The 27,106-nt window shown below is 37.5% G+C and overlaps 1 protein-coding gene across 2 annotated transcripts in view; it reads right to left on the bottom strand.

The window, feature by feature from the left end:
• Positions 1 to 333: 333 nt before the first annotated feature.
• Positions 334 to 27,106, bottom strand: part of LOC124542164 (leishmanolysin-like peptidase) — a 125,345-nt gene continuing 98,572 nt past the window's right edge. The window contains exons 6-18 of one of the 2 annotated variants that reach the window (XM_047120097.1): positions 24,236 to 24,377; positions 22,614 to 22,764; positions 16,623 to 16,760; positions 15,229 to 15,294; positions 14,698 to 14,821; positions 14,278 to 14,379; positions 13,005 to 13,192; positions 7,125 to 7,257; positions 5,015 to 5,174; positions 4,370 to 4,464; positions 3,155 to 3,226; positions 2,316 to 2,447; positions 334 to 1,226 (exon numbers count right to left, since the gene is read on the bottom strand). In XM_047120097.1, coding sequence (XP_046976053.1) covers positions 1,077 to 1,226; positions 2,316 to 2,447; positions 3,155 to 3,226; positions 4,370 to 4,464; positions 5,015 to 5,174; positions 7,125 to 7,257; positions 13,005 to 13,192; positions 14,278 to 14,379; positions 14,698 to 14,821; positions 15,229 to 15,294; positions 16,623 to 16,760; positions 22,614 to 22,764; positions 24,236 to 24,377 — 1,653 coding nt within the window. In that variant the 3' untranslated portion in view covers positions 334 to 1,076. The remainder of the gene's footprint in view (positions 1,227 to 2,315; positions 2,448 to 3,154; positions 3,227 to 4,369; positions 4,465 to 5,014; positions 5,175 to 7,124; positions 7,258 to 13,004; positions 13,193 to 14,277; positions 14,380 to 14,697; positions 14,822 to 15,228; positions 15,295 to 16,622; positions 16,761 to 22,613; positions 22,765 to 24,235; positions 24,378 to 27,106) is intronic. The other variant, XM_047120098.1, reaches the window with a different exon arrangement.

Here is a 27,106-nt window from a genome sequence, read left to right as displayed (position 1 = left end):
AAAGACTACAGGGGTCTTAGATAGTAATCTATAAAATCCGACAAATTAGCTTGTCCAATATTGGTCTACGAAATATATTTCTTATGTATAACAACATATGATAATAATAGTGATTGAACAAAATAGTAGCCAACTTAACGCCAGGCTTGATCTGAAGGATATCTACCTATACAACTTTAAGGGTGATTCTCTTGAATTAATTCCAGTTGAATTCCGAACTTCTACATGAAGATAGGGGACGCCCCCATCCAGTTATCATTAGCTCAGATCCGAGGCTGTTCATAGCAAACTTTTGGAATGATGTTTAACTTAAACTGAGAGTTAATTTTAGAATAACTTGATTCAAATATGTTTAAGTTTAACTTAGTGACAAACAGACGTAACACATTGTTTAAAAGGGCCGGGTTACTTTAATGGGGGCAGCGTCAAAATGGCGGCATGCTTTACGTCTATGTAAATCAAATAAAATGTCAGTTAAAGGTAATCAATATTTAAACTTAAAAATTAATGTGAAAAGTTTAATGTTTGAGACACTTTTTTTCCATTTTGAAATAAAATAAAATAATTTTATTTTAAGAGGGACTTGTGAAAACACTTAAAAATATATAATAAGAATGTATGAGAAAATATCATTTGTAGGAGACGATCGAAAGAATTCCTGAAATAAATATATTGTTTTTCAGCATCGAACAAAACCTAAAATCATATCTAGCTACACTTACGAATCAAGTCTTCGCTATATTCAATAAAGCATTATAACAATAATTTAGATTTGTTTAAAATATTAACTTAGAAATTTAGAAACCAATTTAATTGATAAACTAAACTAGAATACTATTTTATTATCTATAACACAAAACAGTTTTACCGTATTCATATGTCACTGTCAAATTTTGACAGCCAAACGTCAATGTCAAAATGTCAAATGACATTACGTCAGGCGTTTCCTTTTCGAAGTCTCATTAATAATCCAAAAATAAATATTAAAGTCCGTGTCATCGCGTTCCTTATTTGATTTAAATGTAATTTTTTTCAGTCTATTTCACTTAAAACACACATATTTTTGTTTCCTTCGGTCACATTAAGTTTAAAAATGTACATAAGATGGCGGCTGCGAGCAAAATGGCGGTGGTTTTAATTGTAGACGCGTCACACGCTAAAACGTCGTTCGGGTATAAATTCGGTGGAGGAGCTTCCTCGCCCCCTTTGCAATATTCTTTGCGGGACTGAAAAGGAAAAAATACATTATTTAAGTTTTAAATAGTTAGGTAAACTGGGCACCTGCCATTTGCTCTGAAATAAATATTTCACTAACTCATTTATTCTTTAAGCCGGAACAAAACAATATAAGTATTGCTGATAGTTTACTATCTACCAGGTATTATTACAAATTAAATCCTGTTGGTAGGGCTTTGTGTAAGCCCGTCTGGGTAGGTACCACCTACTGATCAGATATTTAACCGCCAAACAGCGGTACTCAAGGGTAAGTGTGGCAGTGGAATTACAGGCACAAGGGACATCTTAGTTTCCAAAATTGGTGGTGTAAGGAATCGTCTATTTCTTACAGCACCATTGTCTATGGGCGGTGATGGTGAAGTGGTAATTTGTTCGCAAGCCTATACCTTAGTATATGTATGTCACCGTAAGATTACAAAATTCGTTAGATTACAATCTGTCTCGTCAGAATCTGTAATCTAACGAAATATTGTGAACCGTGAAATATGATTGCAAATTAACGCATTACTTTTCGCTATATTGTAATCTATCACAGTTAAACTGTTAGATTACAATCTGTCCCGCGTCACATTGTCAACTGGCGAAAGCTCTTCCTGATTGGCCGGTCTTATTGTCAGAGCGACCAATCATATGTCAGCGTTATTATTCGTTAGTTTGCATTCTATCGAAGTAAATTTCAGTTGAATTATAAAAGCCCTAACCTAACTAACGAATTTTGTAATCTTACAGTGATTTATACAGGGTTATTGGTAATTCGACGTATATCCGTTAGGAACTGATGGGGGTGACTATTTGCAAAAATTTAACCCCCATATGCATAATCCAAAAGTGAACCATTTTTTTCACTTTAATTTCAGGGACTTATTCGTGAGGATAATAGTAAGAATAGAATTCTGCTTTATTAACTGTAGAACATGCTGTGTGTGCTGTGCTCTGTTATAGAGAGTTTCTCGGATTCGCTTATTAATGCTTTATTTAGGCTATATTACAAAATGTACATCGAATTACCAATAACCCTGTATATACGAAGGTATAGGTTATATATACATATACATATATATAATATGATATATACTCACCGCAAATTCTTGACCACAGAGCTCTCTACAGGGAGGGCAGACAACGCCCCCTCTATGTAGCCAGCCTTTTTGTATAATCCTTACTTGCAACACTTGTCCCGCGAAATAGCAAGTGTACGTGTAATTGCCCACCTGGGAGTGAAAAAGGGGGGTTAATGGGACATTTGTAACTTTGCCGTTTCATAAATTAAAATAAATAGGTAAACAAGGCATATTATTCAATACAAGATTATACAGACTATAAAAAAGCGTGGAATAAATATTTCTTGACTCCGAGCAGGATGCATTACATACATATATAAATATATATAACTGGCTTAACTGCATTTTTAAATATTGAAAAAGTTAGTAACTACTAATTTCCTTGTCGGTTCTTTTTTGTAGAATCTACTTTCCGAATGTAGCTTATAGTGACTGACTATAGTTGTTAAATGACGATTCAAAAGTGCTTGTAAAAGCCTACTTGAATAAAATATATTTTTGATTTAATTTGATTTGATAAATATTGTACGTTCGTCTTAAGAGGTAATATTTACTTTGGTCTGATATCTATATAAATTTATACAGCTTGGGCAAAAACATATCCCCCTGTGGAAGCCCTTAAAAATGGACCCTCCTATACCGAGCTGCTTAAGTGCTGGTACATATGGCTGAAACTTTATCATATGCAGGTTTCCTAGCGGACTGCCTAATGCCTTTACTAAAGTAATGTTGATGAATGCTAAAAAATGTTGATATATATATTTTATTCGTTCTTATTCAATACGCGCGAATGAGATGCATAGCTATTTAGTAATTCCTTCTAAAAATAATTTCAATATATTAATGACATTACTTACAATTATATGTATTCTGCCACTTTCACACTTGTATTTGTAGCAGCCTGAACCCCAGTGTTGCCACTCCCTTATCTGAAACAAAAGTGTTACCCAATGTAAAAAATATATTATTAAATTCTAGTTTACAATTATGCGTAGTTAATTTGGCTGAACCAATTTCGATTGGACTTTAAACGCACGTAGATGCTTCGGTGGATGTGCAGAGTGATCAGACGTGATAAAATTCGCAGCGAATACGTTCGCGTGGTCGAGTGGTGTGTACACCAGTTTTCATGGGTACGCCACTCTGAGGTCCCGGGTTCGATTCCCGGCCGAGTCGACGTAGATTACCATTAGTTTTCTATGTTATCTTGGGTCTGGATGTTTGTGACGTCGTTACTTCTGATTTCCATAACACAAGTGGTTCAGATCAGAGTGTATGTGATGTTGTCTTATATTATTTATTTATTTATTTAGATGAAGATCTCTAGAGTAAATAAAATTAGTTATAACGAATTTAGACAGTATACCCGTGACCACGAACGCTGTAAATTGCTCGAAACGTCGGGATGTCAAAAATAATTAATATACGCGATTCAAATCCGTTATAACTAGTTTTATTTAAATGTGTAATAATCGCGAAAATTTAAGACAACATTATCTCTAGAGTACATAGGAAATTAAGTGACCAATCTTAACGTTACAGGGTTATCCAGAGGGCGTCCCAAAACCAGATGGACAGATGTGGTCAGAAAAGTTAGTTCCTGCAATGTTACTGAAAACGGTACGTCAAATAGAGCCAAGTGGAAGCAAAAGAATAAGGCAGACCCCACCATCAGATGGGAATAATAAATGCACAGAAGAGAGAAGAGAAAGAGAGAGTGAGAGAGAAGTCGCGGTCACAGCTAGTTATTAATAAATGACATGGATTTCACCGTGGTCTAATTTTCAACCGACTTCAAAAAGGAGGAGGTTATCAATTCGTCTGTTTTTTTTTATGTTTGTTACCACCAATAACTATAACTACATTAAGTAGTCTAATATTTTTCATTTCATTTTACTTAGGAGGACTCTAAAAAATATGTTGAATACGCAATTATTTTTATTACTTTTTAGTGCATATTCATTTGTTTTATAATAGTGTTTTGTTTGAAGTCGGTTTTTCTTTGTGTTAATATTTTTATTTATAATATCCTCAAATATATATAGGTGAAAATAAAGTGCACAAAGTCCTACTTGTCTGCATGATTTTTGCTCCCAGACACGATCGCTGTGATCGAAGCATTTTGAGTGTTGCCCGTAGTTCTCTAGAGCGAAATTGACATCTGCTTCTGAAACAGAATAAAAAAATAACTGTACAAGAAAATGACTAAATACACTTTGAATGTTTGCAATTATAATATGTACTAACTCAATGTACGCGACGAATATTTAAACAAAAAAAACAGCAGCCTGTAAAGTTCCCACTGCTGGAATAAGGCTTCCTACCTGTTTAAAATAGTTTGTGTTATATGTTAATTTTTTCTTTTTGAATTATATAGATGGAATTACTAGTTTTTTCGCGTTGATTTTCTTTCTACAATCAATTCACCTATGAATATTGTATGCGAGTTAATAAAACGAGTTGTTACAAGAGCATTGGGAATTTAATTCATATATGTAGTGTGATCAGAAAAATAGTGCAGTGTTCAACACTTCCTTTTAGGAGAAGTTTTGGAACATATTCCACCAAGCTGTTCCCACAACGCGGTTGGTGGATTACACACGTGGCAGTTAGGCATATGAATATTCAGCGGTGCTTGCCTGGGTTTGAACTCGAAATCATCTGTTATGATGCATGCGTTCTAACCACAGGGCCATATTTATAATAAGTGTACTTACTCGGTGTATTTTCCTCATAGGAGCACCGACTTCCTCTGACGAGGACGCTCTTGTGTTTCCAAGTAAACTCTTGCAAGTAAGGGCAGTAGTCCGCCAGTGACACCGAACCGCCGTAGTGAGCTTCATCACCGGGAGGTACGTTTGGTAATCTATCGAAATGCTGATGAAAAAATGGAACTATTTAATTAAATATTTCTTAATTCCAGCAAATTTCAAACCCATAAGATACACAAGTATACATTATAGTTAAAAAATAACAAAAAGTAATAACAATAAAAATAAAATAGAACATTAACTTGGTGGTAGGGCTTTGTGCAAGCCCGTCTGGGTAGGTACCACCCACTCATCAGTTATTCTACCGTCAAACAACAGTACTCAGTATTGTTGTGTTCCGGTTTGAAGGGTGAGTGAGACAGTGTAACTACAGGCATAAGGGACATGACATCTTAGTTCCCAAGGTTGGTGGCACATTGACGATGTAAGGAATAGTTAATATTTTTTACAGCGTCATTGTCTATGGATGATGGTGACCACTTACCATCAGGTGGCCCATATGCAAGTCCGCCAACCTATACCATAAAAAAATTAACATTTAAAAACTTAACCTATGAAATGAAACCTATGAATTAAATTAACTCTAAGTCTTTTTTCTCTCTTTTTAGATGGATGATATCGAATACAGAGGAATGAAAGCTATTGTTACTTGCTGTAGAATGAGTATTAATAAAGTAATCTAAGAACTGTACTGTCCCACAGCTGGGCTAGATTCCCTTTTGAGGAGGTTGGGATACACATGTAACAGGATTTCCTTGAAATTAGACTAATGTAGGTTTCCTCACGATGTTTTCTTTACCGTAAAGCACCGGATGAATTAACTTGTTGGTTAAATTTGAACGTAATCATCGGATATTGACAGCAAAAAGATACAGTGCAACCTCGATATAACAAATCGGAAGGGAACAAGTGAATATTCGTTATATCAAGTAATTCGTGGAACTGAGGTTTGTTATGTTGAGGTTAGGTTGGTCTAAAATTCGTTATAGAGAAAAAAATAGTTCTATTCACCTCAACATTACGTACTAATCTTTATATAACGAACATATATGTATTTTCTATTAAAAAAACAATCACGTAGGTAACAAAATATTTTTCTTTCATAATCAAAATTAAATGCAGTAAAATCCGTAAAAGATACATGTGTCGGTAAGAACTTTATATGAAGGTTATGAACGACAATATTCGATACTTAGAGGTATTTATACATTTTCTTGATAGTTGAAAATTCATTATAAAGAAGTTATTCGCAAAAAATTTTCGTAATGTAAAGGTATATTTTACATTGACTCTTATGGACAATTCAAGGGGATTAAAAATTAGTTAAATCGAGGAAATCGTTACATTGAGGTACGTTATATTAAGGTTACACTGTATCTTAGCGTGTGTTTAAATTAAAAGTAGAGACAGCAAAAACATACAACATCATAGAATATATTTGTAAAAATAAATTTATTCAAAACTAGTTTTAGCCCGCGGCTTCGCTAGTATTTTAGGGAGTTGGTTGTCAGACAAAAAAAGTCGCCCATGTCCTTCTTTGGAGTTTCTAGTTTGAAATATGAAAGTATAGTACGACACGAATTAGATGTAACATCGGCAAAATTCGTAAAACCGATCACTGCCGATTCACATACCCAACAGAAACAGCTCCCTATCGCGCCACTCGACGCTATTCGTCGCTATAGATTCCCGCGTCAGTTCGACCCGAGACAGCGAGTGCGTGTAAAGCGACGCGTCGAATTGACGAATATATTCGGTCATACGATATTACAAGTTATTACGTTTGTGTAAATATCATATTCACATGAGAAATAAATGATAATTTGGGATGGTGTACTTAAGTCGGCTGTGATCGGTTTTACGATTTTTGCTAATACTACATCTAAGTTGTGTCGTACTATACAAGCTGAGCTGATTTTGATGACACTTGGTATGAAGCAAATTTGAGCTCCAAGAAAGGGCATAGACTACTATTTTGCCTGACACATGACAACCAACAGCCTGTTAGGCGGGCGAAGCCACGGGCGGCCACTTGTGTGATATTTGGCTTAGTCACCTGATATTGTCTCGGTAGTATGGTGTCATGGCGGACGAGGTTACATAAAACAACAGCGGTGCGACGCGGGGAGCACTCGGTCCGTAGCGGATCGCCTTTGACACGTTCGCAAAATGGCGCCGGATTTTTACGTCTAAAAATAAAAATTCATATTATGGACATATATTCTTAAGAAGTATTATTTATATTCAATGATGTTCTAGTAAACAGATATGTTATTAACGCGCAAAAAGTGAAGACTAGAAAACGTCCTAATTGGGACGTTTGCCTTTAATTGTTTTAAGTAGTAATACGTTATAATACATCATAATTACGTAGTAATACGTTTTGCGTAATTAAAATATCTAGTTATCCCTTTAACTTATTGTTTTTATCAAGCTATCCTTTTTACTTTTAACGAAATGTAAAAATAAACAAAAATAAACGGTCCCCGACGCGGCACACTTTTTTCTGTTGTTTAGTATGGATATAACATATCTGTTTATTAGAATATCATTGTTTATATTACATTTCACAGATCTTTTTAAAAAATACTTTTTGTTTTTTTTTCTAGAATTTACAGCTTAACAATTTTACTGATAGGTAAATACGCTACTCAAATGCGGGTTGGATCACCGCCGCACTAGAGATAGGTTTTATCAATGATATTCTAATAAACAGATATGTTATACCCATACTAAACAACAGAAAAAGTGTGCCTCGCCGGGGACCGTTTATTTTACATTTCCTTACAATTAAAAAGGATATCTTGATAAAAACAATAAGTAAAAGGGATAACTAGATGTTTTAATTACGCAAAACTAACTACATAATTATGATGTATTATAACGTATTACTGCGTAAAACGACTAAAGGCAAACGTCCCAATTAGGACGTTTTCTAGTCTTCACTTTTTGGGCGTTAATGACATATCTGTTTACTAGAACATCATTGGGTTTTATAATAAACATAAATCAAGCACATGAAATTCAATTGTGCTAGACTGGGTTGTGAAAATGTAAACGTTCTTACCACTGAGCCATCTCAGCATAATATGTATTTATAGGTTACTTTTTAAATATAAGAATAAACAACTTACATCTCTTCCATAGTTCCGTTAGTATCGCTTGCAATTAGAATATATATTGTTAGTCATTATAAGCCAGCATAGAAAATAATAATCAATATTAGCATGCAAATAAGCTGATAAAATCGTGCAATAAATTGTGTTCTAAATTCAATTTTTTTTCCACAGATAACCAAAGGCATGTCTTGTCAAAAAAGTTCTTATAGTGGTAGTGCCACACTGCATACCTCTCGGTTGCAGTCGAATGGGCCGGCACGCCCGGGGAAGTACCACTCTCTCACTTAAAATCGGCGTGAAGTGGTAGCTATGCTACCGCGTTTCGTCCGGTAAGTGAGAGTTCCGGAGGCCCGATCCCTCTCCCCCCAAAACATGGTTGTGCAGAATTTGGTGACATTACCCCAGGAGGGTACCATCAGCGACTGCGATGGAGAATCCCTCTCTGGGCATCCATGCTCAGGACGTACACCGCCTGAGCAGGGATGCCCAGGCTGCCCTCCGAATTCTGGGGGGGGCAATTTTGCGCTCGCCACTGTTCGGGGCAAGCGGAGCAGGCATCATAAGGCAACCCCTACCACACTCGCTGTGGACTTCTGCAACATAAGGGGACTCAACTCCAACTTGAATGCCGTTCACTTTCACCTTGAGACGGCGAAGCCGGCCTTGCTCTTTCTTACCGAGACCCAGATATCTTCTCCTGCCGATACGTCTTTTCTCTCTTACCCCGGGTACAAATTGGAGCATACTTTTGTGCCACGAGCTGGGGTGTGCGTTTACGTCAGAGATGATATCTGCTCTCGACGCCTCGGCAGCCTTGAAGGGCAGGACCTATCAATTATCTGGCTGCGCGTAGACTGCGACGACCATCCGCGAATCTACGCGTGCCTTTATAGGTCCCATAGCGGTAATGCCGAAACCGACCGACTGGTTGAGCACGTCCAATTGGCTACAGATTCCGTGCTGCAGCAGACTCCATCCGCAGAGATCATTATTCTGGGCGATTTCAATGCTCATCATACAGAGTGGCTTGGATCACGCACCACTGATCATGCGGGTAGATCTGTTCTCGACTTCGCTTTGGCTTATGATTTGACACAACTGGTCACCTCGCCAACGCGAATACCGGACGTGGAGGATCATACACCTTCCCTGTTGGACCTTCTGCTGACTTCGCATCCGGACGGCTATAAGATTGTCGTCGATCCCCCTCTGGGCTCGTCGGACCACTGTCTCGTCCGGAGTACAGTGCCAGTTACACGATACTCACGACCTCGTTTCGCGGGCTGTCGTCGCGTGTGGCACTACAAGTCAGCAGATTGGGATGGGATGCGGTCCTTCTTTGCATCTTACCCATGGGGGCGAGTTTGTTTCTCGATGGATGATCCGAGCGTTGTTGCTGACTCTGTCGCCGATGTGGTGCTTCAGGGTATGGAACTTTTCATTCCATATTCTGCGGTGCCCATTGGTGGCAAGTCCCAGCCCTGGTTTGGTCGCCTCTGTAAGACGGCTTCACGCCGAAAATGGGAACGCTACCAAGACTGGGCTAACGCATCGGCGTCTCGTGATACAAACACCAGCACATTCAGAAAGGAATATAACTCTGCCTCCAGGTCCTTCAAAAACGTGATAGCTGAGGCGAAGTCGAAGTACATTGGCAGAATTGGCGAGAGACTGGTGCGCTTCCCATCAGGAACACGTGCGTTCTGGTCTCTCGCTAAGGCTGTCCTAGGGAATTTCTGTCAGCCTTCTTTTCCGTCTTTGCACAGGGACGGTGAGTCATTGGCCCATACCGCGAAGGAGAAGGCCGATCTTTTAGGGTCTCTCTTCGCGTCGAACTCGACTCTGGATGACCAAGGAAAGTCACCTCCATCAATCCCGCGATGTGATACGACGATGCCGGAGGTTAAATTTCGGCAAAGTGCAGTTCGGAAAGCACTTCTTTCCTTGGACATTCACAAGTCGAGTGGACCCGATGGCATCCCTCCAATCGTGCTACGGACATGTGCTCCCGAGTTGGCACCGGTCTTAACGCGTCTTTTCCGGCAATCCTACGCATTAGGCGTCGTCCCGAACTCCTGGAAGACTGCTTTGGTGCATCCGATCCCTAAAAAAGGCAACCGCTCAGATCCGTCCAATTATAGGCCTATAGCCATCACCTCCTTGCTCTCCAAGATAATGGAGTCCCTTATTAACTGCCAGCTCCTGCGGTACCTAGAGGAGAATCAGCTGATTAGTGACCGCCAGTACGGTTTCCGTCGGGGTCGCTCAGCCGGTGATCTTCTAGTTTACCTTACTCACAGGTGGGCTGAAGCAGTTGAGAGCAAGGGGGAGGCATTAGCAGCCAGCTTGGACATAGCGAAGGCCTTCGATCGCGTATGGCACAAAGCGCTTCTTTCGAAGCTTCCTTCTTATGGGCTTCCCGGGAAATTATGCAATTGGATTACCAGCTTTTTGGCAGATCGGAGCATCAAGGTCGTTGTCGACGGTGCATGCTCTGACTTAAAATTCGTCAATGCTGGTGTTCCACAAGGCTGCGTCCTATCACCCACTCTGTTTCTTCTGCATATCAATGATTTGTTGCAAATCGGGAACATTCATTGCTATGCAGACGACAGTACCGTTGACACCTTATACACCGGCCGCGCTAATATTTCTCGGGAAAACGTCGAAGAAAACCGGAACAAACTTGTGTCTGAAATCGAGTCTTCGTTAAACGAAGTCTCGAACTGGGGCCGGCTAAATTTAGTCCATTTCAACCCCAAAAAGACGCAAGTTTGCGCGTTAACCGCTAAAAAAACACCATTTGTCGTATCTCCACGATTTGAGAACATCCCGATAGCCGCTACAGGTAGTATCGGAATACTTGGCGTTGATATTTCGAGCCTCGTTCAGTTCCGCGGTCAATTGGAAGGCAAAGCCAAATTGGCTTCAAAGAAGCTCGGTGTGCTCAGCAAGGCGAGACAGTACTTCACGTCGGCCCATCGCCTAAAACTTTACAAGGCGCAAATTCGGCCTCACATGGAGTACTGCTCTCACCTCTGGGCGGGTGCTCCCCAGTACCAGCTCCTTCCATTTGACCGCATCCAACGTAGAGCGGCTCGAATTATCGACGATCAAGCCCTTTCCGATCTCCTTGATCCTTTGGCTTTGCGTAGAGATGTTGGATCACTCTGCATCTTCTACCGAATTTTTCACGGGGAATGTTCCGAGGAATTGTTCGGATTAATCCCGGCTGCTGAATTTCACCTTCGGACATCTCGTCAAAATTCTAAGTTTCACCCGCACCATCTTGATGTCCGAAAATCCACAACAGCGCGATTTCTTAGACATTTTCTGCCTCGCACAACCACTCTGTGGAACCAGCTGTCGCCGGCGGTTTTTCCGAACCGATACGACATGGGAACCTTCAAGAAAAGAGCCTACTCCTTTCTCAAAGGCCGGCAACGCACCTGCAAGCCCCCTGGTGTTGCAGATGTCCATGGGCGGTGGTAGTCACTTTCCATCAGGTGAGCCTCCTGCTCGTTTGCCACCTATACCATAAAAAAAAAAAAAAAAAAAAAAAAAAAGTATTTAACGCCAAGTCCTCAATTTCAAAGGCCTTATAAACTATTGAAATATTTGTTTTTTTTTTGTGTAATAGATTGGCTGACGAGCAAATGGGCCATTTGATGGTGAGTGGTCACCATCACCCATAGACAATGACGCTGTAAGAAATATTAATTATTCCTTACATCGTCAATGCGCCACCAACCTTGGGAACTAAGATGTTACGTCCCTTGTGCCTGTAGTTACACTGGCTCACTCACCCTTCAAACCGGAACACAACAATACTGAGTACTGTTGTTTAGCGGTAGAATATCTGATGAGTGGGTGGTACCTACCCAGACGGGCTTGCACAAAACTCTACCACCTAGTTGATATCAAGGCGGCTTATCAATCTATAAACTTACTCGATTGTTACATTATCCTCAGCGCTGCATGTAAAAAAGAAACTAAATTACTATCATCGTTATTTAATCTTTCGGTCGATAGATGGCGTTACTTGTATGTTAAATCGCGCTATCGTTTGGTATTTTTTAATACATAAATACTTGTAATTAAGTTTATAGGTAACGGATGTAATCAGATCTTACACCTCCAGGGTATTGAAGACTCGATATGCGTGGTCTGGAGCGTTTCCACCATCAGAAACGAGGTCATAGACTAATGACGTCACGAAAACGGTTGTGACGTCAATGAAACAGACCAACGAGTAGATGCGCTCTCCATCCCACCTACATTCTAAGCCGAGGTGCGATCACGTAGGAGACTCCCTCAGGGCGAATGTCACTTGGAGCCCTAGAAGGCTCAAATTACAACGTTGAGTTTATTGAGAAAAATAATAATAATAATAAATATGAGACAACATCACATTCATTACTCTGATCCCAATGTAAGTAGCTAAAGCAAATGTGTTATGGAAATCAGAAGTAACGACGGTACCACAAACACCCATACCCGAGACAACATAGAAAACTAATCTACATCGACTCAGCCAAGAATTGAACCCGGGACCTCAGAGTGGCGTACCCATGAAAACCGGTGTACGCACCAATCGACCATGGAGGTCGTCAAATAATCTTAAAGTTCCGACTGGAGACCAAATTTACAGACCCAAAACTTAAGGAATTATTCCAGCAATTGGACCAAAACAATTAGCCCAAAACACAACACTAACAAAAGATTCCTGTTAGTTTAACAATGTAAATTAGTAAAGTTAGTAATCGTGTGTTAGTTAACCTCAAAACTGTTAGATATCCCCTGAAAACATAAAATACCTAAACCTTTGCGCGTTCAGCCACTGCTTGCACGATGTCATCGCAAAGTTGCAGCCCAATCCCTTGCCCCAGTCGAGAGGCGCCGCGTGTGAGTAGTCAGCACGATACCAGCCTGTGTCTTCCATCATCGCGAACGTCACCCTACTAAACACTGAGTTCTGTGTGTGTGTGCCCGTCATTGCTTCGTTCTGGAATAAAAGATAGATAAATACTTGAGACCACGTATTCTAACTAGAGCCAGAAACACTTAGTACGGTCGTGTGATGATTTTTGTTTGTGTTATTCTAATTTAATGATGGTAACTCTGTTGCATCGTGGTTGACTGGTTAGATGACTGCACACTGTGAGGTGACAGGAAGAATAAAAAGAAAATAGATTGTACAACTTCAGCCGTTTGAATTAATTAATATTGTCTTAAATTTTCGCGATTATTACACATTGAAATAAAACTAGTTATAACGGATTTTAATCGCCTATATTAATTATTTTTGGCACCCCGACGTGGATGGATTTATTAAAAATTTTAAATCCCAAATCCAACAGACTGCAAGACCTAAAGATACAGTTAGTGCCTTCTGCGTGCAACCGGAACGTTACTCAAGATACCAATTGAGAAATCGTTGGCGGTAGTTGTAAATAATATTTTCTTTTGTTCTCCAAATAGACAAATACCACCTTAGTCTACCCGTGACCACGAACGCTGTAAAGTGCTCGAAACGTCGGAATGCCAAAAATAATTAATATATGCGATTCAAATCCGTTATAACTAGTTTTATTTCAATGAATTAATTAAGTTAAAATAAAAGTATTTATATCTAATCGAACTGAGTTTTGATTTATCAAAGTTACTTTTTGGTTTGGTGATGAGGTGTACTTATATGCATGGGCCATAACGTCTTCAATCAAGGTAAGAATTAGTTGATATTTCCTAAAATGATCATATCTTTGGCTATTGGTGACCACCATCCGTCAAAAATATCAGAAAAGTTAATGCAAGAAAAAAACCTCCTCTTTCTCACTATAAGTATTATTATCTTAATCGATAATTCCGGGCTTAAACCTAGGCAAGCACCACTGAAATTTCATGTGCTTATAACTAATTTCGAGCTCAGCGTTGAAAGAATCATTTTGAGAAAATCTATCTGTGACTAATTCCTATGAAATTCTGACACATGTGAATACACAAATAAAAAAATACTCCTAATCTTCTCCTTAATTAGCCCAGCTGTGGGAAATGTACAGGGTGTTACTTTTAATATTTTATTAGTCTAACCTCAAAAACTCTTTTCTCCCAATGAGTCAGTGCTGTGCCATCGCCCCCTTGGTCTTCTAACTCGGCTCCCTCAAGAGTTGAACAGTTGAAATGGTCTCGTACCTGAAATAATATGATCATCTAATTAAATAAAAGTCAAGATGACGACGTCCTCCATGGTATAGTTCATCTCGTGCTCGATAAAGATAAACATCGTGAGGAAACCTACATTTGTCTAATTTCGATAAAATTCTGCCAAATATAAATCCATCAGATTTGCAGCAGCGTGGTGGAATATGTTCTGAAACTTCTCTTAAAAGGTTACTATTTGTTATTTATTTACAGCACTTTTTTCTTCTCAGAGGGTACTAGACTATTTGGGTACCAAATTTCATTTTTATGCAAATAAAAATGTGTATTACCTTTAAAGGTATAACTCACCTCTTTAACTACCCTCGGAGTAACAATCATGTGGAACGTCCTAGAAATGTAACCTTCCCTTATCATCCAATTCTTTCGCGTTATATTTTTGACAACGCGGTCTGACCATTTGTGGATTTGAAGCCTGGGAACAAAGATATCGAAATTATAGAACCCAGGTCCCAAGTGAATTGTGGATTACGTCATCAAAATAGGACATATTTCTTTTTTTGTGGACAAACTAGCGTCCGCCCCGGATTTACAAGGATGTAATGCTGATAAAAATAAACTACAGAATTTGTTTATTTACGACATCACATTACAAACTTCTAAAATTATTAGTCTTTACTATATTTATTGTCCATGTATTATATACAAAAACTTTCCTTTCGAATCTATTAGAAAAAACCGCATCACAATCCGTTGCGTAGTTTTAAAGACTTAAGCATACATAGGGATATAGGGACAGAGAAGGCGACTCTGTTTTATACTGTGTAGTGAAGTCTATATTGTAGATTTTTGTCCTGGCAACATTTTGTTATACCTACTTACTCTTCATCTAATGGCGGGTTTCCCGTGTCAGGCCGGCGTTCTGTAAGCGGTTCGCCGTTTTCGTCTCTGAAAATAGATTATATTCATTATATATTGGTGTTGTTTGTCTCAGTGGATCTCTGGTATACAAGACACAGGACACATTATGGTTTAAGTGTAAGTAAACACAATGCCAGTTACTGCCAATGACTGGCATACATTGTCGTTATATAAGACCAACGAGAATTGTACCGTCTCGTTAATAAATCGTGAACCAGTTAGTGACTTTCATTATCCTCAACAACAGCCCAGCAATAAGACCATTACATATATGGGGGTGAAATTTGAGTATGTGTAAGAAATATCATCACTTAAATGATTTTCTATTTTTATATTTAACTTTTAACCTAATTAGAACAGCAAGACGTAAGTTCTTAGACGTGTTGTCTGCACGACGGCTGACACTGAAGTGTCGTACTCCGTAAATACGTTATCTATATATGTATATCCTAGCAACCAATACTGATACTAAATATACAATAGAAGTTGTTTATTTACGACAATACAGGAAAATTGTAAAATTATCAGTGTTTCTTTACATTAATGTCCATGTATTATACAAAAACCTTCCCTAGAGTCAATCTATCTATTAAAAAAAACCGCGTCAAAATCCGTTGCGTAATTTCAAAGATCAGTCGCGATGGCCCAGTGGTTAGAACGCGTGCATCTTAACCGATGATTGCGAGTTCAAACCCAGGCAAGCACCACTGATTCATGTGCTTAATTTGTCTTTATAATTCATCTCGTGCTCAGCGGTGAAGGAAAACATCGTGAGAAAACCTGCATGTGACAATTTTCATAGAAATTCTGCCACATGTGTATTCCACCAACCTGCATTGGAACAGCGTGGTGAAATATGTTCCAAACCTTCTCTTCAAAGGAAGAGGAGGCCTTTAGCCCAGCAGTGAGAATTTACAAGCTGTTTTTGTTGTTGTTGTTGAGTATACATAGTTACAGACAGCGGTAAGCGACTTTGTTTTATACTATGTTATGATTTTAATTATACTTTTAGCAATCAGAAGGAAAAATATTTTTTTTAAAAAAAGCAATTGAAACAACCTATAGCTAATTAATTGAAAATAATCTTAAATTTTAACAATAATTCAAATTGTAATCAAATTTTGAGCAATCACAAACAACCGTTAATTTCAGATATGACAAACGCATAAATAAACACAAAACCACAATTATAAATAAACGATCTTACTGCTAAGAAGTGAAAGTACCGACACCCTTACCGACCGACGACTGATGACAAAGTGACCTGCAGTCTTTCGAGCGGTCGTTTTTATACGATTCGGAAGGTACGCCAACTACCCGCAATAAGTTCGGCTTATCATACATATATGACATACCGATAGAATCCGAAGAGCGACACGCTGAACCCCAAAGCGTGAAGCATTTCGTGCTTGACGGTCGACAGGACAGAAGGTAGGTCACGGTATTTGGTCGACAATTCGCCGGGACAGAAGTTCGCGTGACCGGCCACTGGTCTGAAATGAAGTAATAAAGTAACACGCAGACCCCTCTTTTCCATTGGTAATTTTGGGCAAGTGCCTAAGGCCCCGCGATCGATAGGGGCCCCCTCAAATCAAATAAATAAGTAGAATACAAATATGATTATAAAAAATAATCTATAACCTTCTGTAGTGTTTGTATTTAAATAATAACTATGGTAATAGTTATTAACATTGTCTCGTGCTCACGGTGTGGTGGGGCGAACGTCATTCGGGCGAGAGCCATTGGCGAGAGCTGACGTGTCGCTTGCGCATACCGTGTGTTGTCGAGCCAGTGAACCGTTTAACATAGTGTACACTACAAGTGGCGACGAGGACAAAGGTCTGTTTGCACATATGTACATATAAAATTAATAAATATATAAAATAAAAGGGAGCAATGTGTTGAACTTTACTGGTAAAATAATAATATTATTTTAATGAAACGCGTATAACATAGTTATAAATAGGATTAAATATTGCTATTAAAGATATTTTTATTAAAAGTTATTACGTAAAGATAACTTATAGGTCAGTAAGGAAATGTTCAATAGAATAACAGTAATAATTTCAATTATATATATAATTGCTTGATAGTATCATATTAATGATGAACGCCTATACGAAAAATATTGCAATTTTATTTACCTATATATTATTTCTTTTTTTAATCAGGCGTATTAATTACCATTTTATCTGATAGTGGTCATTAGACTTAACAAATCTTAAAAGTATTAAACCTACGTGGTGGGTGTACGTTGTAAATACCAATAATAAAATGTTAAATAAAAGCTAGCATATTAGTAGATTATTTAATATTTGCTGAAGGTAAAGATAAAATAATATATCTTATTGATTCAGTTATTGAGTCCGACACATTGACTGCTCTGTATGTAAAATATGTGTAAATAATTAACTTAAGTAATGGTAATAAGTTACCTCCATTAAATTGGAAAGTTGGTGCAAATGTACCCCCATTAAATTGGAAAACATTGGTACGAAGATACCTCCATTAAATTGGGAATCGATGGTACTAAGATACCTCCATTAAATTGGGAAATTATGGTACTCAGATACCTCCATTAAATTGGGAAATTATGGTACTAAGTTACCTCCATTAAATTGGAAATTATGGTATTAAAATACTTCCATTAAATTGGAAATATCCGGTATAATATAAAAAAAAAAAAAAGAAAAAAGAAAAACAAAAACATCATATTATTTCAGATCGCCCCAAACAACTCGTCACTATGTCATACGCAACAAACAACGCGCTGTCATTGGAGAAATTGGATTTAGAGGGAGACGGTGTTTCCTTAGGCCAGCGCTGGGAGAAGTGGAAGCGGTCTTTAAATATCTACCTGGAAGCAACAGAAATTACATCTCCGATAAAGAAGAGGGCAACTCTTTTATTACTTGGAGGTTCAGGTCTACAGGACATATTCTATAATTTGCCTGGTGCGAATGCTGAAGCTAACGAGAATAATGATGTGTTTGAAATAGCGATAAGTAAATTAGATGAGTATTTTACTCCGAAACAGAGTAAAGTGTATGAACGACATGTGTTCCGTTTAATAAAACAAGAAGAAGGGGAAAAATTTGATAAGTTTTTAATAAGATTAAGAAATCAAGCCGAGAAATGTAAATTTGACAATCCAGAAGATCATTTAATAGATCAAATCGTAGAGAAGTGTTTATCAATTGATTTACGTAAGAAAATTTTGACAATAGGTGACAGCATAACACTAGATAAAATTATTACAGAAGCTAATACATTAGAGGTTGTAAATCGACAAATGGAGGAATACGGAAAGCAGGATAAACAGTCGGATGTAAACTCTATAGCTTTTAAAAGAAATGAAAATGAAACTAAAAATGAAAAGAAAAACACAATCTTCGTAAATAGGTATAAAGGATGCAGTAGATGTGGGAATTCCAAACATTTTGCGAACGACGCAAAATGTCCGGCGAAAGGAAAACAATGTCACAGTTGCGGAAAATTGGGACATTTTAGACAATATTGCAAGAGTGGTAGAGAAGGAACTAGGAAAAGGAAAATAGATGAGATAAATAGGCAAGAAGAAGAGCGATCGAGTAAGCAGCCTCGAAGAAGGAAGGAGGTTGATAATATAATTGATAAAGAAGTTGATTATGTCTTCATCGTTAATAATGAAGCCAACATAGAATGTGTCATTGGAGGGATAAGAACGAATATGTTAATTGACTCCGGAGCTAAATATAACCTTATTACGGACAAGACGTGGAATACATTAAAAAAGAAGGGGTTTTTATATTTCAATCAAGATGAGAAGCCAAACAAAACACTTTGTGCATACGGTAGCAGAACACCACTAGAAATCGTAGCATCCTTCGAGACTACTATTAAGATTAATGGAAAAGAACAACGTGCAAACATTTATGTTATTGCGGGAGGATCAAGAAATTTACTAGGCAAAGATAGTGCTATTCACCTTGGTGTACTCAAACTTGGAACCAGTGTAGATCAGATTGCAAATGAACAATTTCCGAAATTTAAAGATGTTATGGTAGAGATACCTATTGATAACTCTATAAAGCCTATTTCTCAACCATACCGCCGGGTTCCAATACCACTTGAAGAAAAAATAGAGATAAAAATTAAAGAATTACTGGACAACGATATTATAGAGGAAGTTCGAGAACCATCAAAGTGGATATCTCCAATAGTACCCATATTGAAGGACAACGGGGAACTGCGTCTCTGTGTAGACATGCGACGTGCTAATGCAGCAATAATGCGGGAGAACCACCCATTACCATCCATGGATCATATTTAGCCAAAGATAAGGAAAGCTCAATATTTTAGCAAGTTGGACATAAAGAACGCATTCCATCAAGTGGAATTGCATCCAAACTCAAGGCACATTACGACATTCATTAGGTCGAAGGGCCTTTATCGTTATAAACGTTTAATGTTTGGCATTACTTGTGCACCTGAGTTGTTCCAGAAAATACTGGAAAATATACTTCTCAAATGTGATGGAGCTGTAAACTTTATTGACGACATTTTGATATTCGGTCGTACTGAACAAGAACATGATTCGCGTTTAGAAAAAGTATTACAGGTTCTAAAACAAAATGGCGTTTTGCTGAACAAAGGCAAATGTTTGTACAAAGTGCAAAAAGTAAACTTTTTGGGACATGAGTTAAGCCCTGAGGGAGTTAGACCCTTAACTAAGTATATTGAAAGCGTAGCCAAATTCAGAATTCCAAAAACGATTGAGGAATTACAAAGTTTTTTAGGGTTAGTAAATTATATAAACAAATGGATACCTAACCTAGCTACACTGACAGAACCATTAAAGTATTTATTGCGATTTAAATTTGGAAAACATACAAATATTGAAAAGTTTTGGAAAAATGAACAAGATCAAGCTTTTGTGCAATTGAAAGACAAACTTACGAAAATTCAAACACTTGGGTACTACGACGTTAATGATAAAATTCAAGTGATTACTGATGCTAGTCCTTTCGGATTAGGAGCAGTCTTGGTACAAATAGATTCTAGTGGACCTAGAATAATTGCTTATGGAAATCGCACATTAACTGATTGTGAACGCAGGTACAGTCAAACCGAGAAGGAGGCTCTAGCGTTAGTTTGGGCTATAGAACATTTTAATGTTTTTCTTTTCGGAAAAGAATTTGATTTGATTACCGATCACAAACCTTTGGAGGTGTTGTTTGGAATAAAATCGAAACCGTGTGCCAGGATCGAACGATGGGTGTTACGGTTGCAAGCATACCGATATAATATAAAATATAAGCCTGGGAAAACAAATATAGCCGATTCATTGTCTCGATTGTGTAAATACTCAGATTTCCAAAAAATTAATAGCGATAAACATATACACCATATTGTTGAGAATGCGAGACCTCGTGCAGTATCCATGGCAGAAATTGAAGCACACTCTGAAGGTGATCCTGAAATAGCTAAAGTAAGAGAAGGCATTTACAATAACAAATGGGACGAGACTATCAGAGGTTATAAAATTTTTGCGAATGAATTATGCTTCTTTGGAAATGTGCTTCTAAGAGGGACTAGACTAGTGATACCTTTAAAACTTCGTAAAATCGTTCTAGATGCGGCACACGAAGGACACCCAGGGATAGTAGGAATGAAAGGACGATTAAGGTGTAAAGTATGGTGGCCAAAGATCGATAAAGATGCCGAAAATATAGTGAAGTGCTGCAAAGGATGTACTTTGGTTGGATTGCCGCATGCACCTGCTCCAATGAAGCGTCGTGAACTTCCGATGGCTCCCTGGGTAGATATAGCAATAGATCTGCTAGGTCCATTGCCTAGTAATGACTACTTATTAGTCGTTGTTGACTTTTACAGCCGTTACAAAGAAATAAAAATAATAAAAACTATTACTAGTGCTCAAATTATAAAATCATTAAAAGAAATATTTAGTCGATTAGGTTACCCTTCATCAATAACGGCAGACAATGGTCGACAATTTGTAAGTGATGAAATTAAGAGATTTTGCAAAGAGTGCAACATAATATTGTTTAATACGATTCCTTACAACCCGCAACAGAATGGCGAAGTTGAGAGACAGAATCGCGACATATTGAAACGTTTGAAAATTGGTAAAATTGAGAAAAAGGATTTACAAGAAAGTTTGTGGGAATACCTCATGATGTATAATTCTACCCCTCACTCAGTTACAGGGAAAACACCAACCGAATTATTTTTTAAAAGACAGAATAAAGATAAAATTCCAACTCTACAAGATTTTAATAATAAAGAAGATGACACTGAGATTAGGGACAGGGATAAAGAACAAAAGGAAAAAGGGAAGGAGTATGGAGACAAGAGACGGAATGCACAGGATCCAGATTTGAATGAAGGAGACAAAGTATATGTAAAAGAAATGGATAAAGCAAATAAACTTGTACCAAATTATAACCCAACACCACACACTATAGAGAAAGCAAAAGAGGGAGATATAACCCTGCGAAACGAAGAAACAGGACAATCATTAAGACGGAATATATTACATCTGAAAAGAGTTGAAGGCGAATGGAAATCAATTCAAGAAAAGGAAGCTAGGAATCATGATTTGGAGCAAGAGTAATTGTAAAAGAGTAATTATAAAATATTACATAGAATATGAATAAGTATAAATTACTGTATTGCAATGATTATTAAATTTTTAATAAGAAAGGGATGTAGTGTTTGTATTTAAATAATAACTATGGTAATAGTTATTAACATTGTCTCGTGCTCACGGTGTGGTGGGGCGAACGTCATTCGGGCGAGAGCCATTGGCGAGAGCTGACGTGTCGCTTGCGCATACCGTGTGTTGTCGAGCCAGTGAACCGTTTAACATAGTGTACACTACACCTTCTTTATTTATTCTAACAAAATAGTTCTGTCAAAGTCATAGGGCCCCCATTATCCTAATATGCTCAGGGCCCAGAATAGGTTAAAATTGGCTCTGGTAACATGCATCCTGAAAATATATCACAGCTGTTCTTAATGAGCCGAGATGGCTCATTGGTTAGAACGTGCATATTAACCGATGATTGCGGGTTCATACGTAAGCATCACTGAATATTCATGTGCTTTAGATGTCCGAAAATCCACAACAGCGCGATTCTAAGACATTTTCTGCCACAACCACTTTAGCGAACCAGCTTTCGCCGGCGGTTTTTTAGACTACGACTTGGAAACCTTCAAGAATAGAGCGTACTCATTCCTCAAAGACCGACAATGCATCTGTAAGCCCAATGTGTCGCTGTCCATTGGCTGTGGTAATCAGTTTCCATCAGGTGAGCTTTCTGCTCGTTTGCCATAAGACATACCGGTCCAACGCAGATTCCTGCTGGCAGTGCGATGCATACGCGACGGTCAAGCCGCGCCGACACCTCTCAGTTTCCACCGCGCTCACGTACAGGACGAAGTCTGTGTTCTCAACACCAATCGGTTCTTCTTCAAATTCTTCTGACTCCGTTTCTGGAAGAATAAGTTTTTTTTCTTTACCACAGTTTACATAGCTTATTTAAGCTAACATCCATCATCCATTACATGATGCAATATATGATCAACCAAACAATAAACAAACTTTTAATTAATATATAAAAAATGGAAAATAAAATAAAAATAAAGATTTTATTTAAAGGTTAATAATTATTACAAAGTGCAAGTGTGTTTTTGTGAAGCAAGAGTATAATGAATATGAGAATATAATATTTTTTAAATTAACATGGTTATTTTTATTATTAAAGTTATTAATTTCGGGATATTTACCATGTCTTAGTGTGTCTCGTGAACAAGACTTGTCTTGTTACTACATTCGTAGACAATGTCGAAATATCGAGCTCCACCGAACAAAAATAAAACACATGGTAAATATACCGAAATTAATAACTTTAATAATGAGAATATAATGATCCATTTAGGCTTCCAAGCACGTGTGCTTAATTTCGTGTGTGTAGTGTAGTGTATGTTTGTCCACGAATTCCTAGAAAACTAAAAGTCGTTTTGAGATTTTCATTTTTAATCTAATTTAGATATACTTCAACTTAGAGAATAATGTAAGTTTCATTGAAATAGGTCCAGTAGTTACATGATTTTATTTTTTTATCTTTAGTTGTCTAGGTTTTTCTAATTTTGAAGTCGTTTTAATTTTTTATAAATTACTTGATGTGTGATTTTATATTATGACCGAATTACATAAAATCGTTATTAATTGAAGCCTATATATTATTCCGATGTATAACCTATATTACCTACACTAAAATGTCATTCAAATCCGTTAAGTAGTAACAAACATACATCCACACAAACTTTCGCAGTTATAATATTAGAAGGTTAAAATCTAACTCAAATTCCTTTATTCAATATGGAAGCATTACTTCTTTTATTTTTAATAAATATTGGACAACATCACATACATTACTCTGATCCCAATGTAAGCAGCTAACGCACTTGTGTTGTGGAAAATCAGAAGTAACGACGACACAAACATCCACACCCGAGACGACATAGAAAATTAATAAACCTTCTACATCGACTCGACCGGGAATCGAAGCCGGGACCTCAGAATGGCGTACCCATTAAAACCGGTGTACACACCACTCGACCACAGAGCTCGTCAAACTTCATCGTCGTCGATTTACTTATTGATGGGCAAATTAAACACTACCACCAGAACGGATAAAGAAACACCCTGACCTGAGAATCGGCGAAAGAAACTCAGCGGGTCTTTTTCGTGAAATTAAATAGGATTGGATAGGACAAGATCCCGTCGGGAGGGTTGCAAACAATGCTTCGGAGACACCCCCCCTTCCGACGCATGGGCACATGGAGGACACGGGTTGGATTTTAGCCAGTAGAATTCTGACAGTCCCCTTCGCTCTTCCCCAAGGGGGGAAGGACTACATGAGGACTTTCCGACCGAAAAAACAGGATAGGATAGGATTACCTGCAGTATTTTCTGTCATTTCAGGATCGTAATTCAGAGCGTTCCCTGACACTTCTGTCGCGGTGACCTCGTCTTCTAAGTGGACTTTCTCCCGGGGCAACGCTCTGCAGTTATGTCCGGTGCTGTTGCATACGTAGCACGGCTGGAAACATAACATAGTATCATTATCATTACATAGTATAAAACAAAGTCGCTTACCGCTGTGTGTAACTGTGTATGCTTAGATCTTTAATACGCAACGGATTTTGATGCGGTTTTTTTTAATACTTGGAATGATTCGAGAGGAAGGTTTTTGTATATACATGAACAATATGGTAGAAATATACTGATTAATTTAGAGGTTTTCAAAGTGATGTAAATAAACATATGAAATTACATATCAAAAATTAGAAATCTCGAAGTATTATATTTCTAAGAAAAAACTAATCAAATTAGCAACTGATTCTCTAAATATAAAGATGCTGTAAGATATATAAATATACGAGTCGACGCCCGCGGCTTCAGTCCCATTTTAGGGAGTTGGCACGTGTTAGGACAGAAAAGTAGCTAGTGAAGTCCTTCTTAGTTCTAAATTGCTTCATACTAAATTTCATCAAATTAGCTTCATTGATTTGGTAGTCAGAGAGCTATAGACAGACAGACTGAGTTACTTTCACATCTATAATATTATAGTATAATAATGGGCTATTTGACTGGTTTTTAAAATCCTTTTTATATTATTTAGTAGAAGTTAAGGAACCCAGTAAAAGTTGCGTTTTTTATTTGTAGTACATATTTGCCGAAAAATATGATATATTAAATATTCCATATTTAAAAAAAGCGCGAAAACGCTACTTTGACAATATGGCGCTGCAATGGGATCGGTGACGTCACTTTGCTGTATTTTAATCTGTGGTACATATAGTAGAAAAGCAAGGTTTACAAGAAAGTGATTTCATCATAAGCCCGGCCAATCGGGAGCGTTTTGTGTCACGTGACAAACGTTTGATAAAATGCATTTTTATTTATTGATTTTTGAATAAATTAAGTATTATTTTCAACTTTCGTCAGTAAATAACCATATTTAAACTCATAATATACGCTGATTACAATAATTCACGATTTATTTTTCGCATTGTCAAATAGCCTGTTTATAGTCTATATTCAACAACAAACAACAACAGCCTGTAAATTTCACACCACCGGACTAAGGCCTCCCCTCCCGTTAAGGAGAAGGTTCGGAACATATTCCACCACGCTATTCCAATGTGGGTTGGTTGAATACACATGTGGCAGAAATTAGACACATGCAGGTCTGCTCACGATGGTTTCCTACACCGCCGAGCACGAGATGAATTATAAACACAAATTAAGCACATACATATAGTGGTGCTTGCCTGGGTATGAACCCGAAATCATCGGTTAAGATGCACGCGTTCTAACCACGCGGACATCTTAACTCATAGTAGGTATACGTATAGTGTAAATTTAATACAGACTATATACAAAACGGATTATAAAAATTAGTATACACAGAAAAGGGAGTTTGCCACCTATATATGTAGTTAACGCGGCTGTCCGCCCTTCTCTCCCTAGAGAATGGCCGTCACGTCAAAAACCGTCGCCATATTTAAATAATACATTAATTTATTAAAATAATTTAACTATAATATAATTTAAATTGGAATTGTATTCCTGTGGGAAATTATTGTATATTAAACTTTAAAGACAAATAGACAAATGGCCATCTGTCACGATTATTTGTTGCGTCCTTGTACGCTTTTGAATTTGACAAAAAAATATTATTGTAGCCTAAGTTACCCCCTACTATATCAGTTATCTGCCAGTGAAAGTCCCGTCAAAATCGGTCCAGCCGTTCCAAAAATTAACCGGTACAAACATACCCAAAAATTGTGAAAATGTTATTTTGGTATGTGTACCGCATTTACTTATATATGCATTGAGTAAAAATGGCTATTTTAATATTACAAACAGATACTCCAATTTTATTATATGTATAGATTAGATGAGATTGGATTTAACAAAAAAAAGTTATGGTTCAGTTAGTTTTTATGGTTCAGTCAGATTTTCATTATCATTAAACATTATAAAACTAAGTCGCCTACCGCTCTCTGTCACTATGTAAATTTTTATGGTATATTTTGGCGGACGAACATGTAAGCCACCTGATGGTAAGTGGTCACCATCACCCATAGACAATGACGCTAGAAATATTATCTATTCCTTACATCGTCAATGCGCCACCAACCCTGGGAACTAAGATGTTATGTCCCTTGTGCCTGTAGTTACACTGGCTCACTCACCCTTCAAACCGGAACACAACAATACTGAGTACCGTTATTTGGCGGTAGAATAACTGATGAGTGGGTGGTACCTACCCAGACGGGCTTGCACAAAGCCCTACCACCAAGTAAATCAGATCTTTGAAATTACGCAACGGATTTTGATGCTGGTTTTTGTAATAGATAGAGTGATTAAAGAGAAAGGTTTTTGTAAATAATACACGGACAATATAGTAAAGAAACACTGATAATTTTAGAAATTTCTAATGCGATGTCGTAAATAGAAGTCGGGCGGGTCGCTAGTGAATTATATATTAAGAATTTCGTGCAAGTCTATAGAAAACTATCCACAATTATAGATCGTTATACAAATAATGCTTTTTAATCGATAAGAAATATCCTCTAAATTCGTACAATCGAGATGTTTCGATAATAATCTGTGAAATTGAATGACATGACAGTTGACAACGGGCGGCCATGTTTGATATTTACGGGTGCGTTAAAAAATATGTTTTCCAAATAATAATTTCCTGATACAATAAACTAAATAAAAACTAATAATATAATATAATATTGTTTTAAAGATATT

The sequence above is a fragment of the Vanessa cardui genome, chromosome 30, assembly GCF_905220365.1.
Source record: "Vanessa cardui chromosome 30, ilVanCard2.1, whole genome shotgun sequence".
NCBI lineage: Eukaryota > Metazoa > Arthropoda > Insecta > Lepidoptera > Nymphalidae > Vanessa > Vanessa cardui.
The sequence above is the reverse complement of the archived record's forward strand: the minus strand, read 5'-3'. Positions and strand labels throughout refer to the sequence as shown.